This window comes from Bufo bufo, chromosome 4, assembly GCF_905171765.1.
Source record: "Bufo bufo chromosome 4, aBufBuf1.1, whole genome shotgun sequence".
Classification (NCBI taxonomy): domain Eukaryota; kingdom Metazoa; phylum Chordata; class Amphibia; order Anura; family Bufonidae; genus Bufo; species Bufo bufo.
In genome coordinates this window covers 145,512,095-145,537,920 of record NC_053392.1, presented here as the reverse complement: position 1 = coordinate 145,537,920, position 25,826 = coordinate 145,512,095, and the positions used below count along the sequence as shown (strand labels likewise).

At 44.2% G+C, this 25,826-nt stretch overlaps 1 protein-coding gene across 1 annotated transcript in view; it reads left to right on the top strand.

Moving 5' to 3' along the window:
* CLSTN2 (calsyntenin 2) overlaps positions 1-25,826 on the top strand; it is a 1,304,869-nt gene that overhangs the window by 980,865 nt on the left and 298,178 nt on the right. Inside the window, exon 8 of the mRNA XM_040428021.1 lies at positions 17,733-17,854. Coding sequence (XP_040283955.1) covers positions 17,733-17,854 — 122 coding nt within the window. The remainder of the gene's footprint in view (positions 1-17,732; positions 17,855-25,826) is intronic.

Genomic DNA, 25,826 nt, shown 5'->3' with positions numbered 1-25,826 from the left:
GGAGTTTGCTTTGGTAGTAAAAATACTAGTGTGAGTCCGTATGACATGCAGATGACAGGCGTCGCTTTTAGAATCACTGCACACTTCATTTATTTGGGCTGTCACCGGGCCAAAACTGACCAAATAACTCAAGTATGAACTCAGCCTTACAGGTCAATGTTAGCGCCAAGAAGAAGCGCACTCCTTTTACACTGTCCCCAGCTGATTCCACATCGATGTCAACAGAACCTGTTCTATTAAATGCTTACACAAGTAGATCTCCCCTAACATAGTGGAGACGGTGTCAGTAGTAAGTTTGTGTTGACGTCACTGATTAAATTGCCCTTCATTTGATCCATCAGAACAATAACCCACAAAAAACTGATCCTGTCTGTGGAGCATCCGCCTTCACTCGGTCAGCATTTGCTCAATAATCCATCAGTATTGCTAGAGCCCAAAAAAAAAAAAAAACAGAAGTGGATGTAAAACAGAGATGACACGCAAATGGAATATTCGCATATCTTCTGTGTTTTGTACCCACTCCTCTTTTGGCTACCAAATCATAAGCCAATTCTGATAGGACCATACAGGCCTCACAGCTGCTACACAGACAGGATCTGTTGTGCGTCTCATTTTTCCTTTCTTCTGACAGATCAGAAGAAAGGTCAAATAAATGATGATGTCCGCCAGGCCGAAAGTCAAATTAGTGGCCTAGTCATGAAGTGGGGAGGATGGGAACAGCATGAGTAGTCCACAGATTGGACCTATGACATAGTGGTGAGATGGAAGCAGCATGAGGAAACCACAGAGTGGCAAGGTGACATAGTGTAGAGATGGCATCAGCACGAGGATACCACAGAGTGGCAAGGTGACATAGTGTGGATATGGCAGCAGCAGGAGGAGACCACAGAGTGGCAAGGAGACATAGTGTGGAAATGGCAGCAGCAGCAGGAGGACACCACAGAGTGGCAAGGTGACATAGTTTATAGTTGGCAGCAGCAGAAGGAGACCACAGAGTGGCAAGGTAACATAGTGTGGATATGGCAGCAGCAGAAGCAGACCACAGAGTGGCAAGGTGACATAGTGTGGAGATGGCAGCAGCAGGATACCACAGAGTGGCAAGGTGACATAGTGTGGGTATGGCAGCAGCATGAGGACACCACAGAGTGGCAAGGTGACATAGTGTAGATATGGCAGGAGGAGACCACAGAGTGGCAAGGTGACATTGTGTGGAGATAGCAGCAGCAACAAGATACCACAGAGTGGCAAGGTGACATAGTGTGGAGATGGCAGCAGCAGGATACCACAGAGTGGCAAGGTGATATAGTGTGGATATGGCAGCAGCAGGAGGAGACCAAAGAGTGGCAAGGTGACATAATGTAAAGATGGCAGCAGCAGCTGCATCAGGAGACCACAGAGTGACCCAGTAACAGAGTGGAGTGGTGGGTGGCAATACAAGTACCCGCTGACGAAGGTGGGTGAAATAAGGAGCACTTGGCATTAGATGTGTGGTATCAGGCGGGTTGCAGCATCAAAGTAGTAGCTGAGGCAGGTAATAAGAAGAAACCGGTCTCTTGTATCAAAGTGTTGGTGTGGCACCATGTATGATCTAGTCTGATGCATCAGGAATTGGTGGTTGGAAATCATGGCTCATCCATGCCTCATTGATCTTGACAAAGGTCAGTCTCTCCACATTTTGGGTAGACAGACGAGTTCTCCTTGGGGTAACTATGGCTCCCGCCACACTAAACACTTGCTCTGATGCCGGGCAGGACAGCTTTTCCAGGGCAAACTCTGCTAGTTGTAGCCACAAATCCAGTTTGGCTACCCAGTAGTCCAGCGGATATTCAATGTTGGGTGGCAGGATACTGTCCAAGTATGCCACCACCTGCTGGTTCAGGTCCTCATCCATGTCTACCTGCTGCTGGTGATTAGTTTATTCACTATGCAGGTGAAGAAAGCTACTCATCAGCGACTGTAGACTCAGGCTGCTGCTGATGGAGCTGGTACTGCTCCTACCATCCTACCACACCACCCCTCCCCAGCAGCCATGGCAGTGGAATGTGAGTGCATAGGGCCCCCCTGGTCAGACTTGCTAGAGGGTGAATGATGGCATAGATAGGCAGTGGCCAACTGACTACATAGGATGTCTCTGTAGTAGTTCAGTTTGTCCTTCCTCTCGATGGGTGTAAAAAGCCCCCATTCTGGACCGGTAACAAGGGTCCAACAAGGTGGAGAGCCAGAAGTCATCCCTTTGCTGAATGGTAACAATTTGTCTGTCACTACGCAAGCAAGTGAGCATGCATTATGCCATTTGTGCAAGTGACTCGGAGGGACTCCCTACCTCCATCTCCACTGCATGCTGCCATGGTGTGTCTGGGTCCTCTGTCTCGTCTTCCTCATCGCCCTGTAGCTCCTGTGGCTGCTCCTGCTCCTCCTGTCCTGTCAGTTGAGTAGAAAACCCACCCATTTGGCTACACATTGCCTGTGCTCCAATGTCCTCCTCTACCAGTTCAGCCCCTGCAGGGCTCATGTGGCCATGAGATTGAGGCGCCATGTCTCCTGTCCCCTGACCAGCCATTGTTACCAGCATCCGTTCCAGGACATGAAGCAGTGGAATGATGTTGTTCATACTGTAGTCCTGGCGACTGACAAATAACGTGGCGTCCTCAAAGGGCCTGAGCAAATGGCAGGTGTCACACATAAGCTGCCACTGGCTGACATCAAAGTTACACAGTGGAGTAATCCTATCCACTTGCATCATCAAGAAATTGTTGATGGCCTTTCTCTGTTCGTATAGTCGGTCCAACATATGGAGGGTGGAATTTCAACGGGTGGAAATGTTGCATATCTGCCTATGTTTGGGGATGCCGTTCTGCCGCTGCAGCTCTAAGAGGGTGTTCTTTGCGGTAAACGATTGGCTGAAGTGCTTGCAAAGTTTCCTGCCCATTTTTAGGATGTCTTGCAGATGGGTGGAAGACTTCACGAACCGCTTAACAACCAGATTGAACACGTGTGCCATGCAGGGCACATGGCTCAGCCCTCCTTGATGGGGCGCCGACACCATGTTCTTCCCATTGTCGTTCAGCATTTTTCCCGATTTTGAGTTGTTGCAGAGAAAGCCAGGATTCGATTTCTTGATGCATCACATGGAGCAGTTCCTTCCCTGTGTGACTCTGTTCGCTAAGGAAACCAAGAGCAGAACAGCGTGACACTGCCGAGCACTGCACATTTCGTATGCTGGAGGGGCACTGTGACTTGTCCCTGCAGTGGAGGCTGAGGACATGGTGGAGGATGAGGAGGCAGAGCTGGACATTGTTGCAGGACCAAAAGTGTGACAATGTGGAGGCGGACGTGGCATCACCTGTCCAAGTTGCTAGTGTGGCTGTGCAGGAACCACATTCAGCTTCTGCGCCGTTTGATGCGTGCACACATACTGTTGTCTCTTGGCAATCGCTTCGGTGATCAATTGCTGAAGAAATGAGTAGGAGCAGGAGCATCTGGACCAACAGAAGATGGGATTGACAGACAGCTCCCTTCGGCCTAGGTGGTGGAGCATTAAATGGCTAAAACTGAGTGCGTCCAACTTGGCGATGTAGCGGTAGCTGCAGCCAGGCCACTTTATGGTGCCAACATTGGCACCCTGCCTATGCTTCACCTTCTGCCCACATATTCTACATATGGCCATGTTCACCTCCACCGGCAGCTTCACAAAAACTGCCACACTACCGAGTACCTGATTTTCCCCCAACACTATTCACTGGCTTACTGCTACCGCCGCTACTTCCGTGAACCTGTACACCACTCCTTTTCGGGCAGGTAGGCTGCTGCAAAGCGGATGGTCTACCCGTGCTCGTTTGGCTATCGACCTCCCACTGCTGCCACCCTGCTGACTCCTGGCCACGCTAGCGACTTGCTGGCTCAGCCGCTGCCTGACGAGCAAACTGCCACCCTCTTAGCCTGATGATGACGAAGTCCCTCCTTCTCTCGTCTCCCAAGTGCGATCGGCTTTATCTTCATCACGTAGTGTCTGCACATCATCCCTAACGGCCTCTGGGTCAGGAGCCTTATCACTCGCAACACAAGCTCCCGTGCCTCATCACTACTTGCCCGCCTAGCAGAAGGAGTGGCGGAAGTCTCCTTCACATCTTGGCTGGGTAGTAGCTGCTGACTGTCGTCTAGTAGCTTATCCTCACTGAAAAGTGAAGCTGAGCCCACTGCATGTAGTACTTCTTGCAGTTATGGAACAGAAAAGGCCAGAGGCAGGTTGAGGAGAGGTGAGGGCACAGGGCCTGCTCCCGGGCCATGCCAGCTAAGAGTTGTGTCTGACGAACCCACTGACTGTTGGCTGGGGGAGTCTGATGTCACTTGGGATGACTTGGATCAATAACCGCAGGGTTAATGGTCAAGACACGACAGCTGGATTACATCAGGAGCTCAGGCCTCTCGCTGCGACTACTGCTGCCACGACCCCTTACTTTGCTGAGACCTCTGCTTGCGCCAGAAACATTCAGGCCTCTGCCACTCCTCTGTGCATGGCCTGGCACTTCTCTGCCTGACACACTTGTAGTTGAACTAAACCAATGAAACGGAAATTAAAATACCCCTAAAAGCGACAAATATATTTTTCTTTTTGTACTGAAATAGGCCACTAAACGCTTTCACCACAATTAACTGAGGAAATGCACTGAGAATATATTTTTCTTGTTGTACTAAAATACTACCCTATCCGCTTTTAGTGATGGATGACCATTGGACGGGACATTTCGCGAACGCGATCAAATGCTCGCGAACTGCAAGTTCGCAGCGGGCCCCATTCACTTTAATGGCAGATGAACCTGAAAAACCTTCATGTCATATTGCAACCACGAAATACTTACTAGAAGTGCGCAAATCGTCCCACAACATGGACAGTGACATACCAGAAAGGGTTCAATGGCAAAAATTCCCACCAAAAATATGTATTTTAATCAGGGGCCATTTTTATGTGTCTTAAAGGGAAACATTTTATTTTAGGGTACGGGAGTATAGGCCCCAAACATTAGGCATTCACCTGACAGAAAGCATCAAGTGATTTTGTGGCTGGAGGCATATTAGACGGTCATTGTAAGGATGTAGTAGAGTTAACACTCATGCTTTATGACACGTGTTATCTAAACTCAATGGTTTCAGAAAACACCTTCTATTGCTTTTCAATGACTTTTGTCTCAAGATAATGCGATGGGTTAAGAAATTTGAGTTAAGAGCTTGAGTGCTAACCCTGCTACATCTGTATATCAATTTTACTGCAGGACAGTGAAGTATAGGCCCCAAACATTAGGCATTCACCGGACAGAAAACATCAAGTGATTATGTGGCTGGAGGCATATTAGACGGTCATTGTAAGGATGTAGTAGAGTTAACACTCATGCTTTATGACACGTGTTATCTAAACTCAATGGTTTCAGAAAACACCTTCTATTGCTTTTCAATGACTTTTGTCTCAAGATAATGCGATGGGTTAAGAAATTTGAGTTAAGAGCTTGAGTGCTAACCCTGCTACATCTGTATATCAATTTTACTGCAGGACAGTGAAGTATAGGCCCCAAACATTAGGCATTCACCGGACAGAAAACATCAAGTGATTATGTGGCTGGAGGTACAGTATATTAGACGGTTATTGGATATCAATTTCACTGCAGGCCAGTACAAATACATGTCTAATACATATGTTTAAAATAACTAAAAATATAAAATTGGATTAAAAACATGGCTAACGAAATCCCCCCTCTTGAAAAAAACCTCAATGGTAATAGGTGAAATTCAATTAAACGTGGTCGTCACAGGTTTTGAATTCCTCAGAGATCCATGTCTTATTCAGTTTTTTAAATGTGAGGTAGTCCACACTGTTGTGAGCTAGGCAAGTGCGCTTATTGGTCACGATCCCCACTGCTGCGCTGAACGTCCTTTCGGATAGGACACTCGACGAGGGGCAAGCCAAGAGTTCCATGGCAAATTTTTCCAGTTCTGGCCACAGGTCAAGAATGCAAAACCAGTAGTCAAGGGGTTCCTCGCTTCTTAGAGCGTCCACATCGGCCGTTAACCCGATGTAGTCGGACACCTGTCGGTCTAGGCATTCCCTGAGGCTGGATCCGGAGGACGGCTGTCGATGGGTTGGCTGTAAGAATGATATCATATCCGTAGTGACCAACGCATCTTCAAACCGCCCTCTTCTTGCATGTGCTGTAGGATTGGTACTCGCAACTGTTTCTCTGTGGGTGGGAATTCCTCTGCCAGTGCCCGCAACAGCAGTATGCAGCATCTCTCAAAGCAAGACCTGGCATTGCTACATTCTGACATGTGTCCGCCATTTTGTGTTTGTACTGGGGTCTAAGTACGTTGCCACTCAGTACTGGTCCTTGCCCTTTATGCTTTTTATACGGGGGTCCCTCTTCAAACACTGGAGCATGAAGGCCCCCATTTGCACTAAATTGGAATTGGTGGAGCGGCTCATCGCCCAGGAGAATGTCGTCCTCGTTCTACTCCCATCAGCCACAGACAACACCAGGGATCCCAGAAAAGTTTAAAGCCTATTCTTCTTGCTCCTCCTCCTCCCCCAGGCACCATCCTCCTCTGACTCCTCTTCAGACTCCTGCTGACTTATCTCAGATTTAGTAGCCTCCCCTGGAAATTCATTCAGCATTGCAACTTCCTCATCTTCCTGCTCCTCGACGGCTTGATCAATGACACAACGCAATGCACGCTCCAGAAAGAAGGCATAAGGTACGATGTCACTGATGGTGCCCTGGCTGCGACTGACCAGTTTGGTGATCTCATCAAATGGCCACAGAAGTTTGCATGCGTCGCGCATGAGCAGCCACTGGCGCGGTGAAAAGAAACCAAGCTCCCCAGAACCTGTCCTGCCGCAGAGTTTGTACAGGTAGTCGTTAATGGCACATTTCTGATGAAGCAGCCTATCCAGCATATATAAGGTGAAGTTCCAGCCTGTCGGGCAGTCACAAATCAGACATCTGACGGGCAAGTGGTGTCGACGCTGAACGTCAGCAAGGCGAGTCATGGCCGTGTAATATCTTCTAAAATTGCCATAGATTTTCTTGGCCTGCCGGAAAACATCCTGGACCCTGGTGTATTCGGCAACGAATCGCTACGCAACGAAGTTCATGATGTGTGCCATGTACGGCACATGTGTCATTTTGCCCTGTTTCAGCATGCTTAGCAGATTGGCACCGTTGTTGCACACCACTTTACCAACTGTCAAATTGAGCGGGATTAGCCACTGATTGGCCTGTGATCGCAGAGCTGAAAGGAGTGCAGGACCGGTGTGACTCTTGGTTTCCAGGCACAACAGCCACAGCACAGCATGGCAACATCTCACCTGGCACGTCGAATAGGTTCTGGGGACCTGGGGGCGTGCAGCGGAAGAGGCAATAGCAGTGGAAAAAGAGGAGTAAGCCGAGGAGGAGACGGAGGATGGAGTAGGAGAAGAAGAGGCAGGCCGGCATGCAATCCGTGGCGGTAACACCAAATCCACATGGGTGCCACGGGTTGCATGCTTGACCGCCATCAGAAGGTTCATCCAGTGGGCAGTAAAAGTTATGTACCTTCCCTGCCCGTGTTTGCTAGACCACGTGTTTGTGGTCAGACGTATCTTGGCACCAAGACTGTGTGCCAGAGATACATTCACTTACCGCTGAACACGGCCAGGAACAGGAGAAATATTTCCTTCCGGGGACCTTCCATTGCGGTGTGCCAATGGCCACAAATTTTCTAAATGCCTCCGAGTCCACCACTTTATATGGCAGTAGTTGGCGGGCTAGGAGTTCTGACAAGCCTGCGGTCAGCTGTTGAGCATGAGGGATATCCGGCGTCATCAACTTTTTACGTTCGAACATTTGGGCCACGGATACCTGCCTTTTGCCAGATGAGCGCGACGACGGCACGGTGGAAGGTGGAGTGGCGGACAAATGGGAGGAGAGGGGAGAAGGAGAAAAGGCAGGACGTGGAGCGACGGGAGTGTGGTTTTGTGGGTACTGACAGTGTTGCTCCCACTGGGCTCAGCAATGGGAGGCCAGGTGCGTTCTTAAGGCGGTCGTCCTTAGGTGAGTGTTGGGCTTACTGCGACTTATGCGTTGACCGCACAGGCTGCAGATAGCAACACTGTTGTCAGCAGCTGACACGTTAAAAAAAAGCCCACACTGCGGAGCCATGTGTCGGCGTCCTGGGAGCGCCAGATATGACCGTGCATGGTGGATGGCTTGCTCCAGATACATTTGCAGTCTGCTTTTTGCCTCCTGTGCACTGCGAGTTCTGCCTGCTTCTCCTTCTTCTCCTCCCTATCAGCTGCTCCGTCTCTCCCTCTTAACTCACCTCCTCTTCCTCTCTTGTGGGCACCCACGTAACGCCCACCGACACATCATCATCGTCACCTTCACCACCACTGACATAAGAGATCTTGGAGTAGGCAGCAACAGTGGGGACCACCCTCCTTAGGCTGATCTGGGTACTGTCATCAGACTGCTTGGTGGCGCATGTTGCTACCTCATCTTTCTGGTCCGATGGCAAGAATGGCTGCGCATCAGTAAGGTCTGGGAATGGATGGGAAAATAATTCCTCTGACTACACCTTCTCCAACTTCCCACTTATGCTCTGGCCTGGTGCACCTTCCCGACCACTACCACCCCTGCGGAATTGCCTGCCTCTTCCTCTGCCTGTCATTTTCAAAATGACCCTGTGACAAAGTCCCTATTTGACCCTGTGACAAAGCAGTATTTGTGGAAGTAGGTAAATAGAGCCCCTTAATGAGTATTTGCTAGAAGCAGGTATATCAAACCCCTTAATCAGTTTATTTTGGGGCAACAGGTATACCACACCAATTGCAATTAGTTATTCCAATTGTGTTTGTCCCTTTGTATAGCTGCGGTATCTCAGCAGAACTGCACACAAATGCTGCACAATACAAATACACAATATAAAAATTATAATGTAGGTATATCACACCCCTGCCTCAATCAGTTTTATTGGGGGGGAAATGGTATATCACACAAGTTGCAATTAATTGTTCCAATAGCGTTTGTCCCTCTGTATAGCTGCAGTATCGCAGCAGAACCGCACACAACTGCTGCACAATACAAATGCACTATATAGAAATTATATTATAGGTATATCACATCCCTGCCTCAATCAGTTTTGCTTGGGGCAACAGGTATATCACACCAGTTGCAATTAGTTGTTCCAATAGCGTTTGTCCCTCTGTATAGCTGTGGTATCTCAGCAGAACCGCACACAAATGCTGCACAATAGAAATACACTATATAGAAATTTTATTATAGGTATATCACACCCCTTCCTCCATCAGTTTTTTTTTGGGCAACTGGTATATCACACCAGTTGCAATTAGTTGCTCCAATTAGTTGCTCCAATAGCAGAACCGCACACAACTGCTGTACAATACAAATGCACTATAATATACTTTCTATGTTAGAAAGTATATTATAAGTATATCACACCCCTGAGTATGTCACACCTATCGATAGCACACCTATACCAATCCTTAAAAGGAGTTTTGTGGCCCTAATAGCTAGCGTTTGGTGTTTCTAACAGTCTGTCCCAGCTTCATACAGCAACCTCTTCCTACACTGTCAAAAGACTGAATGTAAAATGGCGGCCAGATCGGGTTTATTTATAGGGTAGGGGTTGTGTCCATGTGCTCAAACGTATCAATTGGCTGTCCCGTACCACCTGATGGATGTGACATGGGTCAAAGTTCGGCACAATGCAAAAGAATATGGCATGGGCGGACATCGCCATCTGTTCACATGTTCGGCAAACTGCGAATGAGCAAAGTTCACCACAAAACGACCGTCGGGCGAACCGCAAGGCCATCTCTGGCAACTGGAATATCACACCAGTTGCAATTAGTTGTTCCAATAGTATCTCAGCAGAACCACACACAACTGCTGCACAATACAAATGCACTATGTAGAAATTATATTATAGGTATATCACACCCCTGCCTCAATCATTTTTTTGGGGGGGCAACTGGTATATCACACCATTTGCCATTAGTTGTTCCAATAGTGTTTGGTCATCTTTATAGCTGCGGTATCTCAGCAGAAACGCACACAACTGCTGCACAATACAAATGCACTATAATATACTTTCTATGTTAGAAAGTATATTATAAGTATATCACACCCCTCAGTACGTCACACCTATCAATAGCACACCTATAACAGTCCTTAAAAAGACTTTTGTGGCCCTAATAGCTAGCATTGGGTGTCCCTAACAGTCTGTCCCTGCTTTGCACGGCAACCTCTCCTACACTTGCAAAAGACTGAATGTAAAATGGCAGCCAGATCGGATTTATTTATAGGGTAGGGGTGGGTCCATGTGCTTAATCGTCTCAGTTGACTGTCCTGTCCCACCTGGTGGACCATGGGTCAAAGTTTTGCACAATCCAAAAGAATATGGCGCCGGCGGACAGCGCCATATATTCGCCTGTTCGATGAACCTTGAACGAGCAAAGTTTGCCGCGAAATGACCGACGGGCGAACCGCCAGGCCATCTCTATCCGTTTTGACCGGAAAAAAATTAAAGATTGAAGTGCATATACTTCCTACTCCCCTATACACTTTCAACAGAAATCACTGCAGCAGTGCACTGAGCAGGGGCGTTGCTAGGGTCTCAAAAGATCCGGGGCACAAGCCCCAATGAATATTGACCAATTCTCTAAGTCGACCTACTGACCCCAACCCCCCACCACCGCAAACACTAGCACTAAAGACATTTTACAGTACTTGCTATACAGCAATATCTCTCAGATCCAGAGTCTCCCAGGTGACATCTCCTCTCATGTAGATCTTCTCTGTCATCATCTTCTCCATTCAGTCCTGACAACTTCTCTCGGCCACCTCATCTCTGCAGAGTGTGACACACGGACATCTTAGGTTTCTCACTTTTCTGTACCCCCAAATACTATTCTGAAGAAAAATGAGTGCCATACAGATATTTTTCCCCATAGTAATATATTTTCCCCATAGTCCCACCAATAGTAATTCCCTTCTAGAATGCCCTCATTAGTAATTCTGCTCCCTACAATGCCCCCAACAGTGATAGTACTCCCCACGAGTGCCTCTATTAGTAGAAGAGCCCTCCACTATTAATAATGCCCTTACAGAGCCCCCATTAGAAATGAGGCCCTCTATTGCTCCTCCAGTGGTGATAAAGCTATCTACAGAACCCTCAGCAGTAATAAAGCCCCCACAGTGCTCTTAGTAGAAATAATGCAGATTTATAAGTCCCTCCTATAGAGCCCCCAGTAGTAATAAGAATGCCAAATTTCCCCTGGATTAAAATGCCCCCACAGTGCCCCCATATTTATATCCCCACCTACTGTTATAATGCTCACCCTGAAGTGCCCCAGTATTTATATCGCTCCCTACTGTTATAATGTCCCTACAGTGCCCCCAGTATTCATATCGCCCCCTACTGTTATAATGCTCACCCTGAAGCGCCACAGTATTTATAATGCTCCCTGCAGTGCCCCCTGTAGTTATATTCCTTTGTTTAGTATCCTCAGAAATTATAATTCCTCAGCCCTTCCACCATACAGTCCCATGTAAATAACATTATTTCCATCCCTCCATCATAGAGTCCCATGTAAATACAATCACACAACCTCTCATTCCCCCTCCAAAAAACAGTTCCATGTAAATAGCATCACACCATCTCTCCTGCCCCCTCTAATGTACAGTCCCACGTAAATAGCATTAACACCTTCCGAGCCGCCTTGAACATGCAGTCCCATGTAAAGAACATCACCCCCTCCCCAGTCGCCTTCAACATACAGCCCAACGTAAATAACATTACCCCTAAAAATTCAGTCCTGTGTAAATAATATCACTCCCTTCCACAGCCGCCTTCAACATATAGTCCCATGTAAATAACATCACCCTGCTCTAGTAACCTCCAACATGCATTTCCATGTAAATAACATCACCCTCTAAATTTTCAATCCCATGTAACTAACTTCCCTCCCTTCAGCCCTAGCATACAGTCCCAGTTAAATAATCACAACTCCCAGCATTGCTCTGCCTGTCCCTTCGCTTACCTCTCCTCATGTATCAGACCTCACCACAACTTCTTCCCAGGACTTCTCTTCACTGCTAAGCCGTCCTCTCCTGCACTGGTCACATGATGGTGACATCATCACAGGTCCTTTTCAGCTACTACATTTAGAACTGATCACATGACCTGTGATGTCACTACAGGTCCTTCAGTGCGTATATATTTTTCTTTTTTTAATTAAGTACGCCCCTATACGCTTTCAACAGAAATAACTGCAACAGTGCAGTGCGTATATATTTTTCTTTTTTTAATTAAGTACGCCCCTATACGCTTTCACCATAAATAATTGCAACAGTGCAGTGCGTATATATTTGTCTTTTTTTTTACTGAAAAACACCCCTATACACTTTCAACAGAAATAACTGCAATAGTGAAGTGCGTATATATTTTTCTTTTTTTAATGAAATGCGCCCCTATACGCTTTCACTAGAAATAACTGCAACAGTGAAGTGCGTTTATATTTGTCTTTTTTTTTTACTGAAATGCACCTCTATACGCTTTGACCAGAAATAACTGCAACAGTGCAATGCATGTTTTTTTCTTTGTTACTGAAATATGCCCCCATATGCTTTCAACAGAAATAACTTCAGAAGTGAAATGTGTATATATTTTTCTTGTAGTACTGAATAAGATACTAAGACTTAAGCCTCTAAAGGCTTTTCAACATAAGACTTGCAGCCCAATAACAAATAGCTGGAATGACAGAGTTGTCTAATGACTATTTGGATCCCCAAATAATCGTTCCCTGCACTTGTAAATCACTTTCCTATCAATGTCCCTAGCGCATTCTGACGTCTCTCCCTGCACTTTGATGCTTTGAAATGATTCCTCCCTATCTTTTCCCTGCACTGATAAATTGGTTTTTATGTCTTTTTTTCCCACAATCATTTTTCCTATAGCTGTCCCTAGCGCCTTCACACGTCTGTCCCTGCACTCTGAACGCTGGAAAATGGCAGAATCTAAAATGGCTGCCATATTTATTGGGCTGTAACATCACAGGGCTGGCTGGCTGCTGATTGGCTGCATGCAAGCATGTTAATCTGGGTGATTCCGCCTTCCCAGAGTTCCATGCCCCATGTCCTCAGTCTTCACACATGTAGCCGCCATTTTAGGAAAATTGCGATTCGTTACCACGAAGCGCAAGGGAAATTCGCATTAGTAGCAAATCAATTTTTTCCTTAACATCGAAACGAATTCCACTTCGTCAGTTTCAATTCCCTCATCTCTAGCTGTGACACATGCTGTCACCAAGCCAGCTGACGTGAAAACGCCATCACGCACCGCCCAAGATTATGTGCTGGATCTTCAAGTAAGATGGGCATGGCAGCCTCTTCGCGATCAAATGAATGAGGTAAGTATGATTATTATTTTTTTTAACTTGTAAAAAGTAAAATGCTTTAATACGGATCTCAGATGCCTAAATCAGTGATGAAAGCGGGATCTAGGGGGTTCAATGACGGGGAAGGCTGCAATCACCATTCCCTTTGCACCCGCCATTTACAAAGAAATGCGCTTTGCGATGAAGTAATTCATTACAACTCAAATTTTTTTGTACAATTCGGCAAATCATCCGTATCAAATTTTAGAGAACTTCGCTCATCTCTAACTACAGGATATAAGATACAAATGTACAATAAGGCACTAATTAGAGATGAGCAAATTGATTTGTAATGATGAGCGGCATATTCGAATTCGCAATATTTCATGAATATTTTGTATAATATTCGTTAAATATTCGCAAAATTAGAATATTCGTTATAATCTCCTTTTTTTTACTCGAAAAATCAACAAGGTAATGATTGCGTAATATGCAAATATTACGCGATCAATACAGGCATGGGTCAAAAACGAATATATAGCACTATAGAATTTAGTGCTATATATTCGTTTTTTAGAATATTCGTCATTTTTCCCATCTGAAGTCATCATTCCTCCCTGCTTAAGTTACTTAAAACTATAATGAAGAATATTCTAAAAAACTAATATATAGAGCAATATAGCTAATATAGTGCTATATTCGTTTTTCAGAATATTCGTAATATTCTAAAACAAGAATTTATAGCAATATAGCGAATATTCGAAAAAAAAATAAAAATAATATAGAGCAATTTAGCTAATATAGTGCAATAATCTTTTTTTTTTAATAGTTGTAATTTTTTTCCAATCTGAACTTCAGATGAGAAAAAAATGACATCTATTAGACAAAAGATTATAGCACTAAATTAGCTAAATTGCTCTACATTCGAATATTATGAATATTCTAAAAAATGAATATACAGTATAGTACTATATCGAATATCTTAGTTTTTTAGAATATTCATCTTTTTTTTTATCTGTACAGTTGTTCCACTTTGGCATACTCCTCCCCGACAAGCGTCCCCGTCACCATGGGAACGCCTGGGGGTTAGAATATACCATCGGATCTTAGTTTTCACGATCTGACGCTTGTCGGGGAGGAGTATGCCGAAGTGGAACAACTGTACAGATAAAAAAAAAAAAAGATGAATATTCTAAAAAACAAATATATTCGATATTGTGCTATATATTCGTTTTTTTGAATATTCGTCATTTTTCCCATCTAAAGTCATGATTCCTTCCTGCTTAAGTTGCTTGTGGGCCAATGACTCATTGGCTCACAAGCAAGAAGCAGGGAGGAATCATGTTTTCAGATGTTAAAAAATGATGAATATTCAATATAGCAATATATAGCACTGTATGCAAATTATTTGCAAATTCTCGAAGTTACAATATTCGAGATAAATATTCGTAATTTGAATATTCACGCTCAACACTATTGATTTGTAAAAATCGATATGCCTCATCAAGCAAGTTCTACACCTGTGACGGGGAAAGACATCTTGACTGGCCCTGACAATCACAATAATGTGTCGCTGCTCTGGGGCACAGAGGCTCTGCTTCCGCAACTGGAAAAGCGACTGTTTATGTGTCTCTACCCGGAAGTTTAGCAGTACTCGGGTGCAGAACTCTGTTTGATAGGACAAATCGATTCTAAGAAATGGATTTGCTCATCTTTAGCACTTATTAAAAAATGACACCAAAAACCCCTCTAAAAATGTTGCAATGTCACATATAAAAAATGGAAGAAAGGGATCCAAATGAGCTCTTAACAAACTGCACCTCTAATGCCACTAGATGTAAGGCAACTATCCTATAAGTCAGGCATGCTCAACCTGCGGCCCTCCAGCTGTTGCAAAACTACAACTCCCAACATGCCCAAACAGCCTACAGCTATCAGCCTACAGCAGGGCATTGTGGGAGTTGAGGTTTTATAACAGCAGGAGGGCCACAGGTTGAGCATGCCTGCTATAAGTCAATGTTTAATGCTTTAAATAGGCCTTGAGACATGACTCGGATAATAAATAAGCCAGCACCTCATCTGCAGACTGCTGTTTCAGGGTGAGTACTGGCCTAACTGGGTGAGACTTCTAAGTTAGGATTTGGAGGGTACTATCTCTCCCTGGGGAGAGAGCGCCTTAATCAGCATGACGAAACTTATAGGCCATACATGCTCCTCTGGAATTCTGGGAAGAAAGGGATGTAAATGAGCTCTTAACCAGCTCTGCCTCTAATGCCACCAGATGTAAGACAGCTTAATAAATGTGCCCCTTAATCTCTTATGTTCTCTTAGGTGATGTCTGTCGGTGAAAATGAGAAGGACTTTTACAACATAAAGATTTTTTTCAGAATGTTGGAAAGCCTCTTTGTATTATGAAGAGTTGTTCATTATAAATTTTATTTTGAGCCTTGTGTTGTGTCATGTATATATTTTTCAAGCAATGCATTTCATTTTTTCCAATACTGTTCCAAACTTTACTAATATTGATATTCAAAAATCTGTGTAGTCTGATCCTGTACTCCTGTGTTAGGTGTTAGGCTACTTTCACATGACAAGTATTTTCCATTCGTATTTATAGACCAAAATCCTACACAGTTAAATATTATAATTAGTGTTGAGCAAATCGAATCCAAGCAAATTGAGTTAGATCCGAATTTCAGGAAAATTTGATTTGTCGGGCTTCATGGGAACTAATCTATTTTTCCTGAAATGGAGTTGCCGCGCAAGATTTTGCGCCATCTTCAGTCAAGATGGCTGCAAAGTTCTCTCCCTGAACAAATGGATAAAGTGAGTGCGTATTTTTTTTTAACCCTGATTAACCATTGAAAGGCCTCCATTTTAACATCAGAGATGAACAGGGCATCTGAGGGGTTTAATGACGGGGGCAGTGCGATTACCGTTCCCCATCAGTGCGCCTGCTACTTACAAAGGAATGTGATTTGTGACAATGTAATTCGTAACAAATCAAATTTCTTTGTGAAATTTGCGAAGCAGCCAAAATGAATTGTTCATAACTTTGCTCATCCCTAATTATAATATCAAGATTTGCGCGTTTTGGGCCCACTGCTTTTTTTGGCTTACAAATACTCATGCAAAATACTGACCAAAATATTGTACTTTGAATCCATTGCCCAATGTTCTTGCTTCCTTGGGAGCAAACGAAAGGCAGTAAAAATCAATACAAGCATGTAGGTAGGCTTCCTCGCTGTGATAATATGGTCTCCAATTACACAGAGCATATGAGTTAGGCATTAAATCAGTTGCCGCAGTAATTGTATCAGTATGACTGTGTAAGGCCCCTTCCAGACGAGCGAGCATTCTGCGCATGATGCGAACGCATTGCGCCCGCACGGAGTCCGGACCCATTTATTTCAATGGGGCTGTGTACATGTGCGCTGGTTTTCACGCATCACTTTTGCGCTGCATGAAAATCGCAGCATGTGCTATATTTTGCATTTTTCACGCAACGCTGGCCCCATAGAAGTGAATGGAGCTGCGTGAAATTCGTTTTTCACGGATAGTTGCTAAGAGATGTTGTTTGTATATATTCAGTTTTTTTTTCAAACGCGCGTGCAAAACGCATCAAAATACATTGCACCTGTGTGATAAAAACTGAACAACTGAACGCGATCGCAGGCAAAACTGAATGACTTTGCCTGCGAAATCGCACAATTTTCACTGAAAGCATTCGCAACGCATCCGGACCTAATCTGGACACGCTCGTCTGCAAGGGGCCTAAGGCTACTTTCACACCAGCGTTTTTGCTGGATCCATCATGGATCAGCAAAAAACGCTTCCATCACGGATCCAGTTGTATTATCTTGAAAATAGCCATGACGGATCCGTCATGAACACCATTGAGAGACAATGGGGGACGGATGAGTTTTCTATTGTGTCAGAGAAAACCGATCCATCCCTATTGACTTACATTGTGAGTTATGACGGATCCGTCTTGCTCCGCACCACATTGTGGACAGAAAAACGCTGCTTGCATCGTTATTGCAGCGTTATTCTGTCCAAAACCAAATGGAACGGAATGCATTCCGGGCGCATTCTGTTTCGTTCAGTTCAGCTTTGTCCCTATTGACAAGGATTGGGGACAAAACGGTAATGTTTTCCCCCCTGCTATTGTGACCCTATGACGGATCTCGATAGCGGAAAGGGAATGCGCAGATGTGACAGTAGCCTAAACTGATAAGTAACTACAGCATCAAAATGAGTCTTAAAATCCAAGAGTACTGGTTTGTTAAGTCTTTTATTTTTCTTTCAGAAATGAACCGCCATCACTATGCACTATATGTTCACAACTGCCGCCTTGTCTTCCTATTACGCCGCGATTTTGACCAAGCTGACACTTTCCGACCTGCAGAGTTTCATTGGAAATTAGATCAGGTAGTAGACCTTCCTTTCTTTTTCTTCAGTCTGCAGCATTTCAGGATTATTTTTTTTTTGCTCAGCTTTCCAGCTTAGCTGTACAAATGATTGTGACGATGTCCCCTACAGCTTTGTACAACCTCTGCTAACTGAGAGGTCAATTGGCATGTCTTTCAGAGGAGAGCCGAGAGGTGGTCCTTTTAGAAGACATGCTTAAACCTTGGAGACTGTGTTTTCTGTTTGTTGTGCGCTGATCAATATGTCATTTGTTATGGTGCACCTCTTAGTTATAAATGTTCTTTCCATTGAACGTAGCACAAGTACTTCCATTACGCCATTCCAGACAGTGCTGTAGAATACCCCCCCTACCTTTTGCGTTGATATTACTATGGAGATTGTTTCTCATCAGGGCATTTCCTTTAATATATTTAAAATTCAAATTTTGTGGTTTAACCTTTTCATTTGTCATTTTGCGCCTTGATTTTTCTGGCATGCTTTGTGCTGATGGATTAACTCAGGCGCTGTTTATAATCAACAGACACCCCATTAATTTTAATTAGAAAGGCTTTATACAGTGTCATTTAGACATAATAAAACAACACATAGAAAATACATTCAAATGCCGTCCATTGCATTGTAAGGGTGTTCATGTAAATTAGTCTGCTGGAAAGAACTGAACAGCGGAGAAGTGAGAAAATGGAATGTTAACTCAATTGAATGGTGTCAGATTTTGGATTTCTGCGTAAGATCACAATCTGTATCCCATGCATGTAAATGGATTTTTGCAGGCTATGAAATATTTCTATGTGGATATATGGCTGTGCACCAGAAAAAAAAGGTGTAGTGATAAATAAGAAGCGTGCTGCCTATTTTGCAGGGAAATGGCAAGGATTAGCGCCATCGAATGACAATAGAGCTAATGATCATTCAGATATGATCCACACCTATGGCACATTTGCTGCGCTTACACATCAGATGGCCTTGGATTTCTGTCATGGATCTTCTAGTAAAATACATGTCAGATCTGCAATATGCAAGTGTGACTCCTATAGGGATAATATTCTTGAAAAAACATCTTAAAATATTAATTAAATCAAAGGGACAATTACTCTATGAAAAGTGCTTGAGCCCTTCTGAAGCTAGTCTGACACCATCCTCAAACTACGGCATATTGAAATAGCTAATTAGTAAGCGAATGAATCATGGCATGATATCCCTAAGGCAGACAACACAAAACAATCCTCCATAGATGTGACCAGGCACCAAATGCCAAGATAGTACATTCGGCACTTGTACATGTAATACACAAACAAGTAATTGAAATAATCCCACTGATGTGAATAGTATCATCTAGTCTAAGGGCTCATGCCCACAACCGCGTGCTATCCGGGCCCGTGATGCAGACTGCAAATTGCGGTCCGCAATGCACGGGCACCAGCCGCGGGACAGCCGCATGCGGATCGCGGACCCATTCACTTAAATGGGGTCCGCGATCCTCATTCAACAGTCTGCACCGCAAAAATGCAGTGCATGCACTACTTTTTTGCGTGGTGGAGGCACGGCCAAAAACACCACGGAAGCACACCGTAGTGCTTCCGTGGGGTTCCGATCCGTGCTTCTGCACCGCATCTCCGGGTTTGCGGACCCATTCAAGTGAATGGCTCTGCATTCTCTATGTGGGGTGCACACGCCCAGTGCCACTTGTATTGCGGACCCGTCATGTGCATGAGCCCTAACGCTGTAGGGAGAATTACACCAAGGTGACACTATAAGGCTACTTTCACACTTGCGGCAGGACGGATCCGACATGCTGTTCACCATGTCGGATCTGTCTTGCGGCTATTTCGCCGTGCAGCCGGACCGCCGCTCTGTCCCCATTGACTATAATGGGGACCGGGGCGGAGCTCCGGCGCAGCACAGCGGTGCACGGCGAAAGCCGCCAGACTAAAAAGCCTGACAGGCAGTAATTTTAGTCCGGGCGGACTTTCGGCGTGCACCGCCGTGCTGCGCCAAAGCTCCGCCCCCATCTCCATTATAGTCAATAAGAACAGAGCAGCGGTCCGGCGGCACGGTGAAATAGCCGCAGGACGGATCCAACATGGTGAACAGCATGTCGGATCCGTCCTGCCGCAAGTGTGAAAGTACCCTAAGTTGGCGACATTGTTGCTGGTACACTATGGCATGTGGCATACTATGTCTGATTTCAGTGGAGACAGGCCACGGGGGGGGGGGGGGGGCATTGAACTGCTTCTTTTCTGGGCATAAAAACACAGCATTTTTATGTAGATGCCACAAGATGGTGGTAAAAAGCAAAGAGATTATTACAGCTTTTGTGGCAATTGTATAAATTCCTATGCACTGAGCTCCCCCTAGTGGTGGATTCAGGCAGCCTGCTTTGTAACAGATGGGAAGCAGGAGATTTATCAATGGATTTAAGCCAGTTTTCTAATGTAAATACATTGAGAAATATGGTGGCCAGAATGAGCACCATATTTTTGAATCACCTGTTCCACTTTTTTCAACATAGAAGTCAGATAAGGTGGGCGAAGTGTAAGGCAACATTTTTATTACAGTTTGTTTTTCATTAAAACTTCTTTCGCTTACTAAAAAAAAAAAAAATCAATAAATCATAAATATGGGGCGTTATATTTTGCATTCTGCATTGTCTAGGAGCAACTGATGAACACATATTCAGAAACTGTGTGTGGCAGAGGGGCCCATACTAAGTTTTACTATGGGGCTCTATGACATATGTGTACACCCCTAGCTGTAGACACACACCTTGTAGCAGAAGTAGTTAATTGACTTGAGGCTCCTATTTTCTTAGGGGTCATTTACACAACTTTATTTTCAGTCTGCATCGGATCTACATTTTATGCGGATTGATTGTGGAACCATTTGTTTCAATGGGGACCGAAAGATGCACACAGCCCATGTGTGCTCTCCGCATCCATCTGTCGATTCTGCGACCCCCCCAAAAAAAAAAAAAAAGAACATGTCCAGGACAAGAATAGGCTGCGGAAGAAGATAATGCGGAATGCACACGGCCAGTATTCATGTTTTGCGGATTTGCGATTTGCTAAATGGATACTGTCGTGTGAATGCCTCCTAATACAAGGTTTTGCCGCACCAGAGGTGTATATTTTGTGGAACAATGTACTTCCACTTTAAATTATTAAGATTTTTTATTTCTTTTCTTTTTTTTTTTTTTGTTACAGATTACTTAGCTTTTGGCCAAAAGAGACAGTTTATAACTTGTTACTCAGGGTTGTGTCTTCTCTGCCCATGCTCCGGATGTTTCTAGTCTTGAGAAAGTATCTTAGGGAAAAAATATCTCAAGAGCAGCATGAGCTGAATTCATTACAGATGAGCAGTACGGGTCCCTAATGCTTTGTGACTACACCTTTAACCCATTCAGTGCCTGCAGGAATCCTTAACAGCGTGTGATACATAGCTACAGGCTCTTCTATCATTCAAGTGGTTAAGGTTATATACAGGGAACTCTGAAGAACCACATTTACCTAAGCAGCTGGCGAGATAAATGATAAATGAGTCATGTTAATCCTACCAGAGAGAATTATTCCAAGTCAATTCCACTGTATCCAATAAGGTCTAAGTCCATTAGCTTTCTATCCCTTAAAGTCTTTTCTGACATAGTTTATTTGCAAAGCTTCTACCCGTCTGATCCGTTCTCTGCCCACCTCAATGGCAATAATTTCTTACAGATTAGAAGGACGATTGCTTCAGGGCTGACCTACATGTCAGGTGAATCCAGGAGAATCAAATACGGTTTTCCTCATTGTGTACAGTATCCAGCTGAAATTTAGGGCAATGTGAAGAAAAATGGCTATAGACTTGTATTTGGAAGTATAGCTATAACAGGTCTTGTAGAATGAAAGGGTCACCTTCCTGCTCTATGCTAATCGTATGTAAGATTTGGCAGAGAGACAGGAAAATGTTGATCCCTGGGCAGGATTAGCGTGAAGACATAACTGCCGCAGTCAATACTTGCTATAATCTTTTATTTATTTATTTTTTAAAGGCTGTAAACATTTATTGCAAAAATGAAAATTTGTCTAATATTTTTACATGTGGCTTAACCATACTGTATATTCCTAAACGATTGATCTGATTTATCATATAAGACCTGGGAACAGCTTTGCGTTTATTACTTTTTCAGATGTCCTGGCTTAGCTGGCTGAATGACTACAAAAATCACAGCTCCTGGCATTTAAAAGCATAGTACGTCAGGTCAAAAGAAGCCAGCTGCCTATATGGATGATTTCAGATTCTAAAATGCTGGTTGTTTAAAGGCAACAACACAAAAGATTTATAAGGGAGAATTTCTTAAAGAGGACCTTTCACCGATTATTACACTATGAACTAACTATACAGACATGTAGAGCGGCGCCCGGGGATCTCACTGCACTTACTATTATGCCTGGGCGCCGCTCCGTTCTCCTGCTATGTCCTCCGGTATCTCCGTTCACTAAGTTCTGTAGCGCTGGCCAATCGCATTGCAGAGCTCACAGCCTGGGAGAAAATAACCTCCCAGACTGTGAGCTCTGCACTGCGATTGGCCAGCGCTAGAGCAGAAGAAGGGCAGACTCCGCCTACCATAACTTAGTGACTGGAATCTCCGCCTACTATAACTTAGTGAGCGGAGATACCGGAGGACATAGCAGGAGAACGGAGCGGCGCCCAGGGATAATAGTAAGTGCAGTGAGATCCCCGGGCGCCGCGCTACATGTCTGTATACTTAGTTCATAGTGTAATAATCGGTGAAAGGTCCTCTTTAAGACTGGCATTTCTTTTACTATACTTACAAAAAACAGCTGATGTAAGGTGCACCAGACTTATTAGAGGTGCAGGTAGTAAAACCAAGAGCTGCGCTATCTGCAATTTTTTTTACTGCATGCATCCTTGATGGCTTTGGTGAACTGACATAGTTCACGGAGCCTGGTGTCAAGACCACACTTCTTATTTGATGAAGCTGTATAACCAAATAGAGTGGGCTACATAGATGGGTACAGCGGTCATATTGGGAGACTTTAACTGCAAAGGGGAGAAAATTCCTCAACTTGCTGCAGGACCACTTGATGGGCCAGTTTGTAGAAGATCACACTAGGGGCAATGCTCTGTTGGATCTGGTCATTTCTAATGATGCAGAGTTTGTTGGAAATGTTACTGTAGGTGTAGGTCATAGTGACTACAATATAATTATATTCCCTATGAACTATAAAAAGCAAACTCTTGCTGGGAAAGTAAAAACACTGAATTTTAAAAAGGCCATTTTACCTGGGTTGTGGGCAGCTCTTCAGGGCATCGACTGGGAACAGCTATTGTCACATAATAATACTGAGGATAAATGGGAGAGCTTCAAATCTACATTAGGTAATTAGTGTATTTTCCATTTTTATTAGACACACTTTTCCCCCTTAAAAGTAGTGATGAGCGGCATAGGCAATATTTGTTTTTGCGATACTTCGCAAATTTTTCGCATAATATTCGCTATAAATTAGCAAATTTGAGAAATCTAGAATTCGTGATTGCAGTCATTATTTTCACGATTGTGCAAATCAGCACTAATGATGCACATATTTTTTGTACAATACATGCAACTTCACATTTTATCAGGTCTGAGTAGATATTACTGATTGGTGCACTAAGTATTGTTGTGACATCACAGCGCAATGTCTGTAGCATGTATGTATGGACAGCAGAGAAACAGTAATTCCTATTACACTACCTAACACCCTGCACTGGAACCTATCAGCTACACTATATCACTATCTAACCTACACTGACTATGTCCTACTAACTATCTGTATTATATTTAGGAGCTAACTATCTAATGTAATTAGATAAGGAATAGGATCCAGATGAAAGCACAGAGCACAGCAATGACACTGCTCTCTCTCTCTCAGAACTGCAAAAAACACAGAAAATGGCTGCTGGGGAGGTTCTTATATAGTAAGGGGTAGGCAACTTTCCTATTGGTTTCTAGGGATGTTGCTAAGCTCAGACAAAGACATTGCAGCCTTCCCATTGGCCCACAAGCAAGAAGGGAGGTTACTGATGAAAAATAAATCTTGAATATTAACGATTATAAATATATAGCACTACAGTATATTCTACATCTTCGTGTATTCTCCAAGTGCCGATATTCACGATAAAATTTGCAATTAGAATATTTGCGATCAACACTACTCAAAAGTTGGTAAGAAATGGCAGTGCGTCTTGTAAAGCGAATACTAATGACTGCTTTCATTCTGGAAGCACTCACTAGTATGCTGGTAAAAAGCTAGTCCATTTTAAATCCCCTCAAAAGACAAAGGGACAATACCTCGACCTGCAACAAAAAAAAGTTCAGTCTCCAGAGGCGTCAAGGCTTTTTTACCGTAAGAACTGTAAGTCTGTGCAATAGTCACCCCAGGACGTGGTCACTGCAGAAATAGTGGACAGTTTAAAAAAAAAGCTTCAATGAATTCTTAAAATTAAATATAATTAATGCTAATGAAAATAAGCATAAATCTGTGTCTCACATCCCTTTTTTAAAAATTCACATCCCCACCTATCTCTTGGTTGAATTTGAAGGACTTACCTTGAAGGATGTCATTACCAGTTTTTACCAGTCTAAACTGTCGGCATGACTAGAGCAGGACAAACACCTTCTGAGGAGCTTTTATTATCAGGATTAGTGTAAACATTAAGTTTTATACTGGGAAGTACTCTTCTCTCTGCACTAAATCCTTCCTCTGTGCTCTGAATGCCAGCTGTAGTAGTCTCTTAGTAAGAGTCTAAGGTGTGTGACTAAATGTTACCCCAAAACATATTTTGAAAAAAAATAAAAAAATTTTATGGCATTTTATTAAAAAGTAAAAAAAACGCCAATAAACAAATGGGGTCTACTTGATAGTGTAGTCTAAGGCACTATGCAGTCTTTGCATGTGGGCTTCTTCAATATTTATGAATGTATATATACACTGCTCAAAAAAATAAAGGGAACATTTAAACAACACAATGTAACTCCAAGTCAATCACACTTCTGTGAAATCAAACTGTCCACTTAGGAAGCAACACTGAGTGACAATCAATTTCACATGCTGTTGTGCAAATGGGATAGACAACAGGTGGAAATTATAGGCAATTAGCAAGACACCCCACCAAGGAGTGGTTCTGCAGATGGTGACCTGACCACTTCTCAGTTCCTATGCTTCCTGGCTGATGTTTTGGTCACTTTTGAATGCTGCCGGTGCTTTCACTCTAGTGGTAGCATGAGACGGAGTCTACAACCCACACAAGTGGCTCAGGTAGTGCAGCTTATCCAGGATGGCACATCAATGCGAGCTGTGGCAAGAAGGTTTGCTGTGTCTGTCAGCGTAGTGTCCAGAGCATGGAGGCGCTACCAGGAGACAGGCCAGTACATCAGGAGACGTGGAGGAGGCCGTAGGAGGGCAACAACCCAGCAGCAGGACCGCTACCTCCGCCTTTGTGCAAGGAGGAACATGATGATCACTGCCAGAGCCCTGCAAAATGACCTCCAGCAGGCCACAAATGTGCATGTGTCTGCTCAAACGGTCAGAAACAGACTCCATGAGGGTGATATGAGGGCCTGACGTCCACAGGTGGGGGTTGTGCTTACAGCCCAACACCGTGCAGGACGTTTTGCATTTCCCAGAAAACACCAAGATTGGCAAATTCGCCACTGGCGCCCTGTGCTCTTCACAGAGGAAAGCAGGTTCACACTGAGCATATGTGACAGACGTGACAGAGTCTGGAGATGCCGTGGAGAACGTTCTGCTGCCTGCAACATCCTCCAGCATGACCGGTTTGGCATTGGGTCAGTAATGGTGTAAGGTGGCATTTTTTGGAGGGCCGCACAGCCCTCCATGTGCTCGCCAGAGGTAGCCTGACTGCCATTAGGTACCGAGATGAGATCCTCAGACCCCTTGTGAGACCATATGCTGGTGCGGTTGGCCCTGGGTTC